The sequence below is a fragment of the Carassius carassius genome, chromosome 8 (assembly GCF_963082965.1).
Source record: "Carassius carassius chromosome 8, fCarCar2.1, whole genome shotgun sequence".
Classification (NCBI taxonomy): Eukaryota; Metazoa; Chordata; class Actinopteri; order Cypriniformes; family Cyprinidae; genus Carassius; species Carassius carassius.
The window spans coordinates 4301044-4321225 of record NC_081762.1 but is presented as its reverse complement, the minus strand read 5'-3'; the positions used below and the strand labels follow the sequence as shown (position 1 = coordinate 4321225).

At 36.0% G+C, this 20182-nt stretch overlaps 1 protein-coding gene and 1 long non-coding RNA gene across 4 annotated transcripts in view; both read left to right on the top strand.

Moving 5' to 3' along the window:
* The window catches only part of LOC132145018 (uncharacterized), a 120836-nt gene that overhangs the window by 93971 nt on the left and 6683 nt on the right, over positions 1–20182 (top strand). The window lies entirely within an intron of this gene.
* Positions 1–20182, top strand: part of LOC132145013 (H-2 class I histocompatibility antigen, Q9 alpha chain-like) — a 111049-nt gene that overhangs the window by 85425 nt on the left and 5442 nt on the right. For 2 of the 3 annotated variants that reach the window (XM_059555689.1, XM_059555687.1), the window contains exons 3-4: positions 15324–15602; positions 17565–17841. The exons of the other annotated variant lie outside the window; for it this stretch is intronic. In XM_059555689.1, the coding sequence (XP_059411672.1) occupies positions 15324–15602; positions 17565–17841 (556 nt within the window). The remainder of the gene's footprint in view (positions 1–15323; positions 15603–17564; positions 17842–20182) is intronic. 3 annotated transcript variants of the gene reach the window in all.

The window sequence follows — 20182 nt, the reverse complement described above, 5'->3', positions numbered from 1 at the left end:
TGAAAAGCGGTTCTTCGGCTACAGGTAACAGCTCTTTTAGTAATTTAGTGGGTACAGGATCTAATAAACATGTTGTTGGTTTAGATACAGTGATAAGTTTATTTAGCTCTTCCTGTCCTATATTTGTAAAGCACTGCAGTTTATCTTTGGGTGCGATGGATGAAACTGAAGTGTTAGACGCTGTTGAATCTACATTCACTATTGTATTTCTAATGTTATCTATTTTATCAGTGAAGAAATTCATAAAGTTATTACTATTTAACGTTGGTGGAATATTTGAATCAGGTGGCGTCTGGTAATTTGTTAATTTAGCCACTGTGCTAAATAAAAACCTTGGATTGTTTTGGTTATTTTCAATGAGTTTGTGGATATGCTCTGCCCTAGCAGTTTTTAGAGCCTGTCTATACCTGGACATACTGTATTTCCATGCAATTTTAAAAACTTCCAAGTTAGTTTTTCTCCATTTGCGTTCAAGACTACGAGTTACTTTCTTGAGAGAGTGAGTATTACTGTTATACCATGGCACAGTACGTTTTTCTCTAACCTTTTTCAATTTGATGGGGGCAACAGCTTCTAATGTATTAGAGAAAATAGTGCCCATGTTGTCAGTAATTTCGTCTAATTCATGTGTATTTTTGGGTACAAATAGCAGTTGAGATAGATCAGGCAGGTTATTTGCGAATCTTTCTTTGGTGGCTGGAACAATAGTTCTGCCCAGACGGTAACGCTGAGACATATAGTTAATATCAGTTATACGCAGCATGCACGATACAAGGAAATGGTCTGTAATATCATCACTTTGGGGTACAATATCTATAGCAGTAAGATCGATTACATGCGATATAATTAAATCTAGTGTATGATTAAAACGATGAGTGGGCCCGGTGACATTTTGCTTCCTCCAAAGGAGTTTATTAGGTCAGTAAACGCAAGTCCTAATGTATCATTTGTATTATCAACGTGAATATTAAAATCTCCCATGATTAGCGCCTTATCAACTGTAACTAGAAGGTCTGAGAGGAAATCTGCAAATTCTTTTAGGAATTCTGTATACGGCCCTGGTGGTCTATACACAGTAGCCAGAGCAAGAGATACATTAGATTTCTTTTGCATGTCTGACAGTGTAACATTTAGCAGAAGTATTTCAAAAGAGTTAAACCTGTATCCTGTTTTCTGGGTAACATTGAGAATATCACTATATATTGTTGCAACACCTCCGCCACGACCAGTCTGACGGGGCTCATGCTTATAACAGTAGTTTGGTGGAGTGGACTCATTTAGACCAAAATAATCATTTGGTTTTAGCCAGGTTTCAGTCAAGCAGAGTACATCAAAACTATTTTCTGTGATCATTTCATTTACAATAACTGCTTTGGGTGTGAGTGATCTAATATTTATGAGCCCAAACTTTAAAAATTGTTTTTGTTCATTTACTTTACATTTTTCTGGTTTAATTACGATAAGATTTTTTCTAGATCCTACATTATATTTTGACCTCACTATTCGGGGAACAGACACAGTCTTAATAGTTTTTACAGCGCAAGTACTTTTATCATTTAAGCGGGTGGAACAAAACTCATCATAATAGTTATTAGAGAATTGTCTTACTAGTCACATGGAGCGAAGTGTCCTGGAGATGTTGTCAGAGAGCAGCTCCGCTCCGATTCTGCTGGGGTGTAATCCATCAGCACGAAACAGCCTAGGACGCTCCCAGAAAAGATTCCAGTTATTAACAAATAGCAGTTTCTGTTCTTTACACCATGACAACAACCATTCATTTAAAGCAAAAAGTCTACTGAACCTTTCGTGTCCTCGTCGATACGTGGGCAGTGGTCCAGACACGATGATCGTCACCGCGGGCGTCGTGCTGCGAACCGTCTCGATCAGGCTGCTGAAGTCCCTCTTCAGCGTCTCCGTCTGCCGCAGCGTGGTGTCGTTAACCCCGGCGTGAAGCACGACCGCTCTGGGGCTCTCGTCGGCCTTCAGGATCGCGGGTATCTGCGCAAAAACATCGAGAACACGAGCACCAGGCAAACAATGAGTGTGCACTTTACCTTCGGCTAACGTAGCACAGACTTGTCGGACGATAGAGTCTCCGATGATCACAGCATCGCGTCCTGTCTCGCGGAGGGGAGCGAAGCGGTTCCGGATGGAGATCTCGAAGGCAGGAGGTGGAGAAGTCATCGCCCGGGACCCGGCTCGCGTCCTCCACTGTGGATGCACCCAGGGTCCGTGGTGTCCCGGCGTCGGAGTGAAGGACATCTGGGAAGATCGCGTCCTGGGTGCACCGGGCCTGTGCAGAGAAACACACGGAGTAGACGTGGTGGGACTGTTAGCAGATCGCTGTATACTTACCGGGATGATTCCAGCGCGGCTCTCCGCTCTCTCAGCTGGGCCTGCCTCACCTCCAGGTCGCGAATCTGCTTCCCCACGGCCTCGAGCTCGAACTGCACAGAATGCAGCTCGAGTGTGTCCCCACCTGCAATCAAAGGTAGACATTCATCCGCCATTAAATCAAGTGACAGTGAGTACAGCCTATATTAAATAACTGAACAACAATATATTAATAATAGCAAGAAGAATATGTAATATCAATGGTGGAATAATACAGAATAGACACAAATGAAGAATAAATTAATAGTAAATTATAGAGTAAAATAAAAAATTGTTAAATGTAATTTTAAAATACTATTTGTGTAATAATTATTAAACAAATTATGACACAACTAATGACACAAGTCAAAAAATTGTGGATATGAGTTCCAAATTGTGTTTAATTAATGAGTTCCATAAGTATAATATATATATATATATATATATATATATATATATATATATATATATATATATATATATATATATATATATATATATATATATATACAGTATATATATATACACACACACACACACACACACACACATGTATATATAATAACAAATCCTCTGAATCAATCTCAGATCAAGAAACACATTTTATTTAAGTTTTCAGTTCTGTCTTTCTCTGGGAATAGAGTGGTTTAGTTGTGAAGACAAAACTAGACTAATAAAGACTAATTCTCCACTGCTTCCCTCAAGGTTTTCTATTTTATTCAGTTAATGAGTCAAATAATGTAAAAAAAAAACCTGACGATGCTTGAAATTATGTTTTTTAATGCACATTACATACACTCATGCAGAAAACACACAATTTGAAACAGTGGTTAATTTTTCTATATTTGTTAATAGGTATGAATGTTTGGGTGTGAGTGTGTGCAGTTTACATTGAACAACAAAATATCTAAGTATAGTTATTTTTATCACAGACCAGAATATGAGATGCTCCCCTCAAAAAACTTTGTTAATCAAAATTAATAATCATTATAACAACATCACAATGAGTTCATCATGATATTGCAGCTGGACTCACTATGAGTTCCTGTGTTTTTAATTTCTAGGCTATTATACATCATGTAGTTTTTGTGTGAAGATACTTGCAGTACATGATCAGCATTAAACAGCCTGTGCAAAGCATTTTAAATGCAGTCTATAGTATTGTGATCGACTGAGGAAACTGGTTATATTTAATTATTAATAACTAATAATCCCTTACATTTATATAGCACTTTTCTGGGCACTCAAAGCACTTTACATAGAAGGATGAATCTCCTCAAACACCACCAGTGTGATGCATTCACCTCCAAATATTTGACAACAACTACAGAAACATTTAATAAGCTCATAATATTAATTATATTAAATAATATTACATTTACATTTATTCATTTAGCAGACGCTTTTATCCAAAGCGACCTACAAATGAGGACGGTGGAAGCAATCCAAAACAACAAAAAGAGCAATGATTTATAAGTGCTATAACAAGTCTCAGTTAGCTTAACACAGTAAACATAGCAATAATATAATAAATAAAAAGAAAACAGACAGAATAGAAAAAGAATAGAGCAAGCTAGTGTTAGAGGTCTTTATATATACATATAAAAATAAATATTATTATTATTCATTTATATTTATCATTATTCTACATAATAATAATGAATGGCCAGATTGACCCTGCTCATATTCTAACCTCTCTCTTTTATAATTATAACAATATTAAATAAATATATTAAATATAGTTAATTAATTAATTAACTAACATTAACTAATGGACCATTATTCTAAAGTGCTACCACTTAATCTTTGTAAATAAGTAACGGTAGTGAAATGAAAGAGAGATGCTTTAGCTCCATCACTAATCCTGTCACTGTACATATTGTGCTCATAACACCATTTAGTTTATTATATGAACGGCAATATAAGTTAAAACGTAATAATAATTCATTTAAACTTGTTATTTCTTATAAAGTCTCAGCTTTCACAGCTAACTACGTTAGCGATATCGCTAGCTATTATTAATAGTCTGACATTGGTGGTTAATTAAGCTGTTAGCAATGTTAAAAACAGAGATGGGACCAAGTCACACATGTGCAAGTCTCAAGTAAGTCTCAAGTCTTAACCTTCAAGTCTCAAGTAAGTCCCAAGTATTTTTTTCTTGGGCAAGTCAAGTCAAGTCACAAGTTATGTCAAGTCAAGTCAAGTCAAGTCAAGTCCTGTAGTAAGTCAAGTCAAGTCCAAGTCAAGTCACCTTATTATGGTTATTTTACCTGCAGAATCTGATCTTAATAAAGTTAAAGACAAGATATAAGTAACAGTAAATTAAAATAATTTGGATTTGCATTGTAAATACTCATGTTCAGTAAAATACACCATGGAATCAGAAATGTTTTACATTTTCAACATTGAGTCCATAAAACAAATAACAGCTAAACATCCAACAGACTTCTCTCTGAACACCTCTCTCTCTCTCTCTCTCTCTCTCTCTCTCTCAAACGACATGACATGACATTCGGCCATACTCAGAATTTGTGCTCTGCATTTAACCCATCCGAAGTGCACACACACAGAGCAGTGAACACACACACACACACACTGTGAACACACACCAGGAGCAGTGGGGAGCCATTTATGCTGCGGCGCCCGGGGAGCAGTTGGGGGTTCGATGCCTTGCTCAAGGGCACATAAGTCGTGGTATTGAAGGTGGAGAGAGAACTGTACATGCACTCCCCCCACCTACAATTCCTGCCGGCCCGGGACTCGAACTCACAACCCTTCGATTGAGAGTCCGACTCTCTAACCATTAGGCCACGACTTCCCCTCAAACACAGTTTACATACAACATTAAACTTTCTTACATTTCTCCTCTCTCTCTCTCTCTCTAGTTCAAGTTCAAGTTGCTTTATTGGCATGACATTTGAGTTACAGTATTGCCAAATTTAGCATTTAGATACAGAATAAAATATGATTACAATAAAATACAATAAAAATAGCAGCAGCAGATAATATTTCTAATATTAATAATAGTAATTATATAGAATTAAGAATATAAAATAAAACAGTTGAATACAATAAATTATCCCTTTCGTATGGTGTGTATGGTGTATAAATAGTTAGTAGCTATTGTGACTGCCGTCTCATTCTCTCCAAGTATATAGAGTAGTTTCTCCGAGTCATTTAGAGACAAGAATGCAGGATTCAAAGCTTCAAACTGTGGGAAGAATGTTTTCTCTTGTGCTGTATTTGGGACCGACAAGAAGGAAGTGTTTTATGAAGATAAAATTATGCCATAATGAATTGCAAGCGCAAGGTAAAATTTGTGAAAGTGTAAATAAGATTGCAAGCGTAAATCAAATTTGCATGCGCAAGATAAGATTTGTAAAGGTGTAAGTCGACTTTCAAGTGTAAGAAAAAAATATTTGCAGCATTTTAGTGTTATTCGTAAGTGTAATTCATGTATTGTGAAACTGCAGCTTCATGCTAACGCAAAATAATAAGGATCTGCATTCTTCTGACTTCCATTTTTCCGCGTGTACACTTTTGGCACTGTTTCAGCGCACAGATGCGGCCAAAAGTACTGCAGGTCTGTGAACATCAATTTGCAAGCGAAAGCAACAGAGTCAAGAACTGCAAAACAGATTAATTGCGTAAAATCAAACTTTGTTTAAAAAATAAACTGCTGCAAACGTCTAAATTACTTGTTGGGTGCGTAGGATAAACGCTCCCGAAATAACCTGGTTTGCACAGTTCGTCTTTCTGCGCTTACAGTTTTGGCACGATTCTATCACTGACTTAGCTTTGCAAGCGTGAAAGAGGAGGGCGGGTCCACCTTCTTCATGTAGCCAATCAAATGAGCTTCTTGCTGACTCTCGATTTACTCTTATCTGATTGGTTCAATTATCGCGCCAGTCACCAGAAGAGAAACAAACTCCTTCGTGAGTGACTTTCTGACTTGGCTCAGCATCTTCCTCGCCGCCGTTATGGTACTTTTAACGCACACACAAATATATAATAATAAACAATTGTTGTAGGCCTATATTTAAATAATTTATAAGTTGTGTAGTATACTATTAAGCCGACTTCCGCCTCCCGTGTGTTAATACTGCATACTATGACATTCTCGGTGTTAAGAAAAACAGATTCGGCTGGTTTGGCATTTTCATTGAAAGGATGTATATGTTAAGCATCAGCTCAAAGGTCTAAGCATATTATATGGTGTATATCATATAATCTGCTTAGAGCTTTGAGCTGATATCCAAATCTATAATTTAAACACAGTGTGTGTCCATTGCTCATTTATTCTACTAACGTTATTCTTTCTGCAGCAGATTGAGCTAGTTCTCAGTATATCATGCAGTGCTCATCCCAACAATCCCAAAGCAATATTCCCTATCAAAGTATGCATTGTTAGTTGTTTAGATCCTGCTGTTATGATTATGTGTGAGGTAATAAGAAAGGCAGGTTGAGTACTGTAGTAGTGCAGCTACCACTCTAATTACTTTTCAGGAGCAGGCCCGGCAAGATAGGTTACAAAATGCTCTTAAAAATTTGTTGGACTGTGTGGAGGAAGCACGCCACAACCCCACCCCCACCCCCGCAGCCACCCCTACCCCTTCCCGGCCAGGATCGATTAGAAGTGGAGCTCCTGGTCTTATACATACAGGGGTCACATCTGTCTCCGGAAAACCTAGTGGATCTCCTAATACAGGGACAAATAGGCCTACTCCAGCACCCACTGTCAACAATGAAATGCAAAGGTTAGTTTTTACTTTTAAAACCATTAACAGTAATGCAAAATCTGTCATTATTCACTCACTGTTATTTGGAACACAAAATAAATGTTTGTTATAGCCATGTTGTGAAAAAAAAAAAATTGTCTCTCCAAAAAAACCTCCAAAAGTTCCAGATACCGAAGATCAGACTTTATTGGTGCAGTCCATAAAACTGAGATGCCAGCTGTATGTCTGAAAATGTATTTCACAGATCTTTCTTATAATAGAATCTTTTGACCAATCAGCTCAGAGGTGTTTCCGACTTTTTCTTTTTTCCTCACCCTCAACTGTTTCTTTTTTGACAGATCATTTCCTGGACTGTTTTTAAAAAAACAAGGAAAACGCCGTTTTCAAGTAACCAAATCCATACGGACGTTCTCCATACAATTCTTTCTGCTCCCAGAGCATACTGACAGAACTCCTAAGGGGGCAGAAGAGCTTAGGTTGCTTCAGGCAGGCCTTGGACGAAGGGTAGTGTCATTGCCAGAAAATGCTACTCACAAAGAGGTAGTGTACTCACTTCGGCATATGTGCTCAGTTTTCACTTTATTTAATACAATCTTTTGGTGACTGTTCTTCATTCTTACTCCTTCTGATTCTTGATTAAGATTGTCAGTATCCTCGAAGACGAGTACCATAAAATGAAACAACTAGCTGGCGGTTGGCTTTGCTATAAAGCTGCAGGTATGGGGATTGTTGTTTGATTCTATAAGAAAATACAGAGGCTAAGTTCCACAGCACTATCAATAGTAATTACTATAGTATGTTTATCTTTTATTCAGCATATTATAATGCAGGAATATTTTAACACATGCAGAAAGTTGTAAGCCTTTTTACAGTGTATGTATTCTATGTTTAATAATGTTCCACTTCAAAATATTACTAATCAGGTCCATGTCTTGTACTTAATAACAAGGTGGATGCGGACAAAGAAAGTTGACTGTGGTGCCACCCGAGTCTGAAGGCTATACAACCAAATGTTTAAAAGTGGCTTCTAGCAATGGAAAGATCACACTATACATAGTTCCACTGCAAGATACAATAGACAGTACACCATTATCCCCACATTCAGCAGAATTTGAGAAGATGCCCAAATCTGTTTGCAAAAAGTGTGGAGTCACCATGCCACTTCAAGTTTTGGCTCTGCACATTGACAATTGTGCACTAGACTCAGAAAATGCATCAGTAAGTTTGTGTAAAGTTTACAGATATATCATAGTTTATTTTACTACTATACTGTAGATGTGTAATGTTTGATTTCCCAGTAAGATTTTTTTTTTTCTGTAACAGGAAGAAAGTCCAGATGAGGACATAATTTATGTCACTGAGGAAAAAAAGATCAAACCTAGCATGGTCTGTAAAAAAAAAAAAAAAAACTTCTTCAAGTATAAATATTAATGTTATTACTTTGAACACATTTTAAAACATTTGTTCTGCTACTTATAGGAACAATGTCCAGTCTGTGGAAGTTATTTTCCAGAAGACATGATTGAATTCCACGCTAGTCTCTGTGTAGAAAAGTATGTTAAAGTACAGTTTACACATAGATGGGTTAATTTTTTAAATATTTGTATCATCATAGATGACATGTTGTTGTTTTATTCCGCAAGTTGCTCTAGAGAAATGGAGAACTCTTCAGAGTGGACAAATGATGCTGTAACTGGACCACCTCACAGCAGTGAAAGTGGAGAGGATGCTGCATCTGAACAGCAAGAGGTAGCCGGACCACCCAACAGGAGAGTAGGTGGCGAGGATGCTGTAGCCGGACCATCCAACAGGAGAGTAGGTGGCGAGGATGCTGTAGCCGGACCATCCAGCAGAAGGGGCGATGAGGATGCTGTAGCCAGAACATCTCTTGAAAGAGAAGGTTGAGTGGATGCAATAAGAATAATGGTTGACATTGACATTGAGTTTTAAATAGGTTAAAACATTAAGTTGAAAACAGTAAACAAAATTAGTTTTTCTTATAACTTCAGATTGGAAGAAGATTACTGAGCCAAAAATGGCTGCAGATGTGTACAGAAAACAACTACTGAGTACTGAAGAACAGGGACAACCCTTGCGTTTCATGTTAGATCTCAGGGACGACCTAGAGGAGCAGGATAGAGAGATAATTTCTTTCTACAAGCGACCAAATATCAACTGGGCTAGGCCATTTTCCTGTATCCTCAGAGGTAATATTTTCTCAATATCATGATTTATAAAAAGTACACTGATAATGTATTACCATAAATAGTAAACAAATGTCTGGTATGTTCTCTGAAAAGTTGTTACCTAGTAAAAAAGGTTAGTTCATCTACAATGTAAAATGCAGATTTTACTATTTTGGGAGAACTAATTATTTAATGTCATCTTTAACAGGTGATGCCGCCACTGGTGAGGGGGTGAATCGTCATATTCTCAGTACGGCAGTTTTAAAACTGACAAATGGCTTCATGATCAATTTAGGTAAGAGTTAACTGTTGATTCCAATGACCTTGTTTATTGACTTGCACACAAAAAAAGATAATAGACCAATGTGAATGCTTTACTGTAGCCATTTTGTATAACATAACTAAGTAAATATTTATGAATTGAAATTTTAACTGTAGTAATTTATTGGCCAAAAGTTTTCTTTCACAAATCTATTTTGTAGGGAACACAGGAACAACTTTGTTATTTGAGGGTGAGCCCGATCATCTTGTACCCTCCACATCCCAAATTCTAGTGGAGAGTGACCTTTTCCTAATGGCTGGGAGGATGGTTGGCCACTCCTTCATCCATGGTGGCCCTTGTTTACCAGGGATTAGTCCTGGAACCGTATGTAAGATTGTGGCCAAAACTGGTACTGCAATCACTTTCAAAACATCAACATCAGTTGAGGGCTGCAACTTTTAAATGACGATATCCTGGCCGGACTACTGTTGTCAGTCATATAAGTATTTGAAATTAACACGATTTATTAATGTCTAGTGACATATCAGGGCAATTTAATGATTAATTTAAATACATTTCTTACATACAGTTCCTTTAAGTGTAAATCTACGAATGATGTGTAAGACAATTACAAGTGATGATTAGTTTACATGTATGTGTATATAAGCCATTGACAACACTTTTTGCACCCTCTAATAATTGCTACATATATACACAAAAAAACTATTTATTAAATATTTATGAAAAGCATATTCATGTTTTGTAAATTATTAGTTATTATTTTACTAATCACTTGTAATGACTTGTAACAGTTTACAAAATATACATAAAATATTAGTATATCACTTTCTAATCATTTATGAATGTTTTCTAAATGATTAGTTCATCATTAACTAACCACTTAAAAATGACTTACAACTGAATGTTATTATAAAGTGGAATCAATAAGGCATAAGATCTGTGGATCTTATCTATGAATGATGTGTAACACATTTAGAAGTGATGAATGGTTTACACTTTAGATTAGGGGATGCAGAAAGTGTTGTAAATGACTTATTCATGTGTTTACACATCTATAGCAGGTGTTGAACACTGCAGTGTGTAGGCTACTGCAGTGTAAGTGCTGATTGGTGAGGGTATAGACAGCTGTCTTCTCTGAAACACATGAGTCTTTAACCAGTCAATCTGATGTGAGCAAAACATACAAATAAATGTAACTTAATGTATTATTTATTTATGAAACACATAGTCATGTTTTGTAAATGATTAGTTACAGTAATCATTAACTAATCAATTGTAAATTACTTATAACTGAATCTACAAAACATACATAAAATAATGAACATATCACTTATTAATAATTTATGAATGCAGTCATGTTTCATAAATGATTTGTTAATCATTTACTAATCACTTGTAAATGATTTGTAACAGAATTTATAAAACATACATAAAATGTTAGTATATCACTTGCTAATTATTTATGAATGTTTTGTAAATGATAAGTTCATTAACTAACCAGTTATAAATGGCTTACAACTGAACATTATTATAAAGTGTTACCAACATTGGTTTACACTATACAACATTTTACTTTGAATAAAATGTTAAATACTGTATGCATTACATTCTTTGCAAATAAGTTTAACTTAAAATTTTAACCAAATGCACTTAAACAAGCTAATGCAGGACAATGGACTGGACCAGGCGTTAATACCCCTGGTTTAGACCAAATGCAAATTGAATCAAATCCAACATTTACCTGAGTGGAAGACCGAATCTCTCAATTGAGCACTGGAAGTAGTAAAGGGTTGTTGAAGCCAGATTGTTGGTTGCAACACCAAGGTACATGATCTGTGTAAACATTTTTTTACAATATGTGATTCAGACATCAATATGCAATATACATGTTATAGATCTCGAGCAATGGTTGCAAGTTTGGTAGTAATAATTAGTTGACTTCCGTGCAGAATAGCCCTTTGTTCACATTTAAATACCTTTCTAGAGAAACCATCAATGCCCCCGAAGATCACAATGTTGTAGCTGTTTTGGAGAAAAATAAAAAATAAAAAGGTTCAGCTAATAACATTTCCTTGACTAATTTAGGATGAGTATATACATACCGAATGAGCTTATGATTTGTATCAATGTGCATCAGTGCTCCTGGGCTAGGCACAGAGTATGTTCGCCGAACCACACATCCCAACTGTGTCAGCCTGGAGATGATGCCTGCACTGTCAACCCTGTGCATGGAGGCCCGAATCCTTTCCCACTGCACTCTGTGACCCTCAGCCTGCAGCAAACCCTTCACCATCCTATATCCAGCATATGGATGTCTGGATTTTACTGCTGTGACTAATGTGTCTAGCTCTTCATCCTGAACCCTACTGTATGTGTCTCTCACTGACAATCCTATTTCTGACATTCTCCGGCGTATGGTTCTTGTGCTCACTCCCAGCAATTTTGCTACACATGGGACTGGTAGAGACATGGCTATAAGTTCCTCAATACGGTCCTCTGACAAAACTATTCTTGGTCGCCCAAGCTTGCCAGATTCAAAATCTAGAATGTTGTACACGTGATTGTCGTTGATCTCACCAATCACCTGCACAACCTCTCTAAGTCCATTCATTACAGCATGTAGAAATCCTGCATCCTCCTGGCTTGAAACTGCACTTAAAAAAACTAGCTCCTGTGAACAGGTAAACTCCAAAAAATCTAAATCAACTGGTGGCCGATTAAGCAGATGGGTCAGTCGTGTGTGAAGTCTATCCATCACAGCATTCATTAGTAGTTCCTACGATTTAGACAGCAGTATAACAATTAGCAACATGCACATTATAGATTTGCTATAAAATGTATTAATTATATAGTTTAGCATCAGCTCAAAGCAGATACCATTTAATATGCTTAGACCTTTGAGCTGATGCCTAACATATACATAATTTTGAGCTGATGCTTAACATATAGACCTACATCCTTTCAATGAAAATGCCAAACCAGCCGAATCTGTTTTTCTTAACACCGAGAATGTCATAGTATGCAGTATTAACACACGGGAGGCGGGAGTCGGCTTAATAGTAGCCTACACAACTTATAAATTATTTTAATATAGGCCTACAACAATTGTTTATTATTATATATTTGTGTGTGCGTTAAAAGTACCATAACGGCGGCGAGGAAGATGCTGAGCCAAGTCAGAAAGTCACTCACGAAGGAGTTTGTTTCTCTTCTGGTGACTGGCGCGATAATTGAACCAATCAGATAAGAGTAAATCGAGAGTCAGCAAGAAGCTCATTTGATTGGCTACATGAAGAAGGTGGACCCGCCCTCCTCTTTCACGCTTGCAAAGCTAAGTCAGTGATAGAATCGTGCCAAAACTGTAAGCGCAGAAAGACGAACTGTGCAAACCAGGTTATTTCGGGAGCGTTTATCCTACGCACCCAACAAGTAATTTAGACGTTTGCAGCAGTTTATTTTTTAAACAAAGTTTGATTTTACGCAATTAATCTGTTTTGCAGTTCTTGACTCTGTTGCTTTCGCTTGCAAATTGATGTTCACAGACCTGCAGTACTTTTGGCCGCATCTGTGCGCTGAAACAGTGCCAAAAGTGTACACGCGGAAAAATGGAAGTCAGAAGAATGCAGATCCTTATTATTTTGCGTTAGCATGAAGCTGCAGTTTCACAATACATGAATTACACTTACGAATAACACTAAAATGCTGCAAATATTTTTTTCTTACACTTGAAAGTCGACTTACACCTTTACAAATCTTATCTTGCGCATGCAAATTTGATTTACGCTTGCAATCTTATTTACACTTTCACAAATTTTACCTTGCGCTTGCAATTCATTATGGCATAATTTTATCTTCATAGTGTTTCTCATCCTCTGTTTGATTCAGCTCACAGTGTTTGCCTCTCTTCTCTCGGTAGCCAGGATCTTTTATGTCTACCAATTTCTATTTCCAAATCATGATCACTGAGTCGATATTTTGAAAGGATTTGTCTTTCTTTTAATGGCTTTAGTGATAAGTAATTTGCCAGTTTTGTGGTTCTGTTTAGGGCCGAATAACACTGGAGTTTGGTTTGGAGCTCAAATTCATTTTTTCATTTTTTTTATCATAATTATACTTCAGATTTTTGTCAATTAGTTTCTGAATGTTGGGGTTGTGATTGGAGTCAGACTCAGTTTGGGTTTCCTTCATCAGGTGAAGCGCGAGTGTGTTTCTCTCTCTCTCTCTCTCTCTCTCTCACGCACACACACACACACACACACACACACAATCTCTCTCTCAGAGTACATCCGTAAGTCATTACCTCTATTACAAGGTATTGCACTTGCAAAATATAAGATTCGAGAGTCTTGTCTGCAAGCCGAGCACGATGTGGCCTATCCCACCATGTATGAGCCACCGGTATGCGCGCTCATAATGGAAGCAACGCGGTGCGACACGCTCGACGCCTCAGGGGCGCAACTGCCCGAGCGCTTTGGAAACAATGAGAAAGCGGCGCGACTAGCGATTTCCACGCGTTTTTAGGCGCGAATTATTGACGACAAAAGCGATGACCCTCAGTACCCCTCAAGCTGAGATGTTGATGTAATGTGATATCTGATCTTAGTGGGCGTGGTCTGCGTAAGGTAGCGAGGGCATGACTGATGATGTCATGACATGACAACGCGATTCTCAGCCTGCGCTCCAGCTGAGTAATCAATTTTATTTTTTAAAAATAATTTATATATTTTATATTCAAACTGAAAACATAATGTGATTAACACTCAAGTCATTCAAGTCATCCTGTCTCAAGTAAAGTCAAGTCCCGAGTCTTTAACTTCCAAGTCCAAGTAAAGTCTCAAGTATTTTATTTTTTGTCAAGTCAAGTCACAAGTCTTAAAAATAGCGACTCGAGTCGACTCGAGTCCAAGTCACCAAGTCACAAGTCCCCATGTCTGGTTAAAAATGACCAAAACTCATCGAGAAAGAACTGTTGAGTTTTACCTAGGAAAGATAACACCCCGAGATCTGTTTTTATTATCGTGTGACGGTAACACCCTATAAGCTTTCTAGCAACCATCCAGTTTCCCCTAGCAATTGCCTAGCAACCAGCCAGAGCATTATAGCAAATGCTCTAGCAACCACACAGCAATCTGTGTCTGAAGGACATCACTTTCAAACTTTGGGCTTTTAAACCCACTTTAATGTAAAAGTGTTTTCTTTTTTAATGAACAGTGATTTTTTGTGATCAAATGAACACTCATTAGTGTCACTGATGGTCTGATATTGAGTATGTGTGTGTTGTCTTGTTCACTGAATTATATCTATTGTGGTTCAGTGGTTTAGTAATTTTTTTTTAACAATTAATTAAAATTGAACAATTCTGGTTCTAAGACACCGATCTGATGCAGTACATAAGTCATCATCTGTTCAGACACATTCAGTGAGTGAGTAAGTCAGACTACGGTAGTTTGATTTGTGTGTGTAAGCGGTGTAGATGTCACAATAGAAATCATGTTGTCTGTTTATTGTCTTTGTTTTCTTTCTCAGCACCTGTTCTTGTTCTCTTATCATAATAAATTTAGTCAGTAAACTCACAACTCAAATATTAATACATTTTTATTTTATATATAGAATGGAGGCCAAAAAAATATATGTTCAGTCAGATTTACTTCATTCTGAATCAAACATGTTTCTGACTGACTGATGGTTTTATTCTGACTGTATTAATTGATTATTCATACATTCACTGTCTCTGTTCCTCAGGTGTGCACACATTCCAGCAAATGTACGGCTGTGAGTTTGATGATCAGACTGGAGAAATAAATGGGTTCCAGCAGTATGGATATGATGGAGAGGACTTTCTGTTTCTGGATCTGAAGGAGATGAGATGGATTACTCCAGTGCAGCAAGGAACCCTCACTGTACAGAAGTGGAACAATGACAGAGCTCTTCTTGAGAGAGACAAACATTACTTCAACCCCGAGTGTATTGAGTGGTTGCAGAAGTATTTGGATTATGGAAAGAGCAGCCTGAAGAAAACAGGTACATTAGATCTTATCCAGCAGTGAAAATATGAATATATAGCAATACATGTTCTGTTAAAAAGACTTGTAAAAAAAAAAAATTCTTTCAGAGTAGATTGTTTAGATTAAAGCATTGCAGATCTTGTGTATTGTTTGTAGAAATTAATAATGAAGGCATTTTTAAATGGAACGCTAAACAGGTTCAGGAGGAGCATGTTCATCTAAAACTCTCAATTATGCCCCTTTGAGGTCCAAAGCTAAAATGCCCTCGGTCCATGATTTCTGCCGAGGGTAGGGGTGTGCGATTTGAAGATTTTTGATCATGGACGACAAAAATGTCTCCACGATCTGCTTTTGAAGAAATATCATTGTATCGTGCAGTGCACATTCTATCACCTGGAGCCTGGAGTTCTGGTGCCTCCAAATCAGTCTAGCCTAGTGTCCAATGCACAGTACTGCTGATTCCTATACGCAGAGTATGCAGTCTGCATCCAAGTTTCTCAAAAAAAAAAAAAAAAAAAAACCCGCACCACCATTTCCCCAACCGCGCTCTCCCCTCATATTTGCTTTGAATGCTCATAATTGATGGATGGACATCTGTGCCCAGCAATCCGGCGCAGAGAAAATAATTTAGGGACCATCTCTAAAGTTCCATGCAATATTGGTTTACACTTTTTTTTAACGTCAACAGCATTTGAGGAGAATGACTTACAGTCATAAAAACAACTGTAAACTTTTTATCTAGGTTTCAACTACTGTATAATGCACACCTTTTAAATTTTTTATATTTATTAAAATAAACTGTAAATAATTAGTTAAAGGTAAAAATGAAGCCCATGCATCACTTCCAGGCACATTCCTGTGAAACTTTTTTGGCTGTTGATGTTAATAACTTGTTTTAATGCCTGAAATAATTTCACCACCACCAACGCATTTAATATTCTCTCTGATTTTCCATGTTCCCTTACGAAAATTAGCCATGGTTCTTGTAGCCATGGTAACTGCAAATAAGCCATGGTTGTGTTACTTCAAATAATAATTTACAAAGATAATAATTAATTTTGGTTATAAAAACAAACCTAAGCCATCAATAGCCTTTCAAATGATTTAAAATGCATTATATAAAAACAATGAGGCAATAATGATACAAATGGCTACAAAGGGAGCCTAATTGCTGTTGGTAATTGCCGCTGCTACACTTACAGGATGATCAAGTCCTATTGGCCAAACATTTAATTCAAATATTCACTTAATCTTTATTTTTGGCCACCTTTTTGCTATGGATGACACAGACTCTATAATTTCTTCAACAAAAAAACATGTGGACATCACAACCCTTACAAAAATAAATCATGGTTTTATCGTAGTAAAACTACTTCATTTTCTTTTGCATGATTTCTAAATGCTTGAGACTACAAAATAAATTAGACAACTGGTATTAATAAAGTCATAGCCATAGGTAAATGCTCCGGGTGTGTGTTCACAGTGTGTGTGTGTGTGTTCACTGCTATGTGTGAGTGCACTTCGGATGGGTTACATTGACTTTGATAGTAGGGAACTATGGAAGTCACTGTGAACCTGCAACTGTTTGGTTTTCCACCTTCTTCAAAATAGCGTTTATGTTTAGAAAAAGAAGGAGACTCATTCAGGTTTAAAATAACTTTTCAGTGAGTAAATGAAGGTATAAAATAAACACTAGCCTATTTTAATTTTGGGTGAATGATTCATTTAATGTTAATAAAACACTAAACACAAAGAGAAAAAAACAGTAGAACTTTAGTAGACTTGATAGAAACGAGATCTTTCCAGCATCTGTTCCAGCACACTTCACCCTCTGCCTGACATTATACAGTGAACTGAATGAAGACCAGTCTTCACAGACAGTGTGCTGGGGATTTATAGAGGTCTTAATTAGGAAGACATGAATTTAAGATCACTTGAATTCAAGCTCTCTCTCTCTCTCTCTCTCTCTCTCTCTCAGTCTCTCCTCAGGTGTCTCTGCTGCAGAAGTCTTCCTCGTCTCCAGTCGTGTGTCATGCTACAGGATTTTATCCCAGTGGAGTAACAATCTCCTGGATGAAGAATGGACAAGATCATCATGAGGATGTGGGTCTTGGTGAACTTCTTCCTAATGAGGACGGGACCTTTCAGAAGTCGAGTGAACTCAAAGTTACTCCTGAAGAGTGGAAGAACAACAAGTTCATCTGTGTAGTGGAGCATCAGGGCAAAACCATTACAGCGAATGAGATCAGGACTAACTCAGGGTATCAGGGTAAGAGAATGTGCATGCAAATACAGCTTTGCTGAGCCCCACCTTAAACATTTTATTTAACCAATCCTCATATCTTATCGGAAAGGCATTTATTTTCAATGAAAATTAAGGAAATAATTAAAAAGTTGAAAATAAATATTGGGTAGGGTTATGGTAGGTGTAGGGAGAGCTTCTCTGTCCCAGTAAGGTGGCATCAATTAAAAAAATTGAATTAAAATGATAATTTACACTTACTACGTTATAATTGCATAATATAAAATTTATTTCTCGCATCATCTACAGTACAGTCCAAAAGTTTGGAAACATTACTATTTTTAATGTTTTTGAAAGAAGTTTCTTCTGCTCATCAAGCCTGCATTTATTTGATCATATTGTGATACATTATTACAATTTAAAATAATTGTTTTAAAATTTATTATACTTTAAATTATAATTTATTTCTGTGATGCAAAGCTGAATTTTTAGGATCATTATCACATGATCCTTTAGAAATTATTCTAATTTGATGATTCATTATCAAAGTAAAAAAAAAAAAAAAAAGGAAGCTACGTTTTTAAAATATAAATATTTTGTAATAACAATATACACTGCTGGTCAGTAATTTGGGCTCAGTAATTTTTTTTTTCTTTGTTTTTTTTTTAAATAAAATCAATACTTTTATTCAGCAAGGATGTGTTAAATTGATAAAACGTGATAGTAAAGAAAATATATTATTAGAATATATTATTAGAATTTTTTTTTTATTTTGAATAAATGCAGTTCTTTTTAACCTTGTATTCATCAAATATATTAGACAGCAGAACTGTTTCCAACACTCATAATAAATCAGAATATTAGAATGATTTCTAAATGATCATGTGATAGACTGGATGTTACATGTGACACTGAAGGCTGGAGGAATGATGCTGAAAATTCAGCTTTGCATCACAGGAATAAATTATTCTTTTAAAGTATATTCAAATAGAAAACTATTATTTTAAGTTGTAATAATATTTCACAATCTTGCTGTTTTTTCTGTATTTTTGATCAAATAAATGCAGGCTTGATGAGCAGAAGAAACTTCTTTCAAAAACATTAAAAATAGTAATGTTTCCAAACTTTTGGTCTGTACTGTAGATATCGCAATTCTGAGAAAAAAAAAAGTCAGAATGAATGGTAAGATTAAATCTGCAAATTAGGCCTACCTTTCTTTAAAAAATTAAATAAATAAAAAACATTGTTTTTCATTGTCTAAATATATAATAGATCAAATCAGACGAGCAGTTTGTGATTTTCTGCATTTATTGAACATTACACTGCATTTGGTCTATTTTGCAACATTATTCAATTAAAACACAGCGCTATACATATTTGCATGCTGGAGACCTTTTACCACACACGGATGCATCAAGATTTATATAATAATCCATGAAGCACTTCATCCAGTAGCTTTTCTCTCCGTGACAACAAAAGCAGACTTTTATTATGTTGTTAGCAATTAATAGAGTAAGTGGGGAGGAGCGGAGTAAATTTATTCTGAACTCAAACAACAGCAATTTGACTAGGAGGAATTGCAATTCAGATATCTTAAACTATAATTGTGACTAGTCGAAATTGAATTAGAGATATCTGTAATTACATTTGTGGATGTATGACGCGTCTATTGAAGATATCTATAAAGTAATTACAGATATCTTAAATGGAGTTTTGACTAGCATGAAGTATTTAGAGATATCTCTAATCCGATTTCTTACTAGTGTAATTATAATTGCATATATATCTAATTATCATTATGACTATCCGAATTACAATTGTGACTATCCGAAATTATATTCATGTATAGTCAAAACAAAGTTTTAAATGCTTAAACGGCTTGCGATACTATTCTGTTTAATACGACAGAAAAAGGCCTGGAACATTGCATCTAACGTCTCATAAATTTTTTGTTTGTTTGTTTGTTTGTTTGTTTCAATACCTTTATTGTTTTAATTTGAAGATAAGGTTTATTGGGTGAAATATTTGGAATGTAAGTTTATTTTTATTTTTATTTTTTGCTGAATTGTCTATTTGAATATCACATTCAAACTTAAAGCTACAGAGTACTCAAACAATTGAAATAGACCAGTGTAGGTTTTATTTAAGGAATCTAAAATCTAAAACGATTTAAATAAATAAAACATCTAAAATGTAATTAGGTAAAAATTTAATTTAAACTAAAAATACTGTTGTAGCCATTTAAGAAAGTGTATTTTTTTTATATTATTTGTTTAAATATTATTGGTTTGTGGTTTGTTTAGTTCAGTTTGCTAATTAAGAAATTGTAAACGTCATAAGGGGCGGTAAACCGA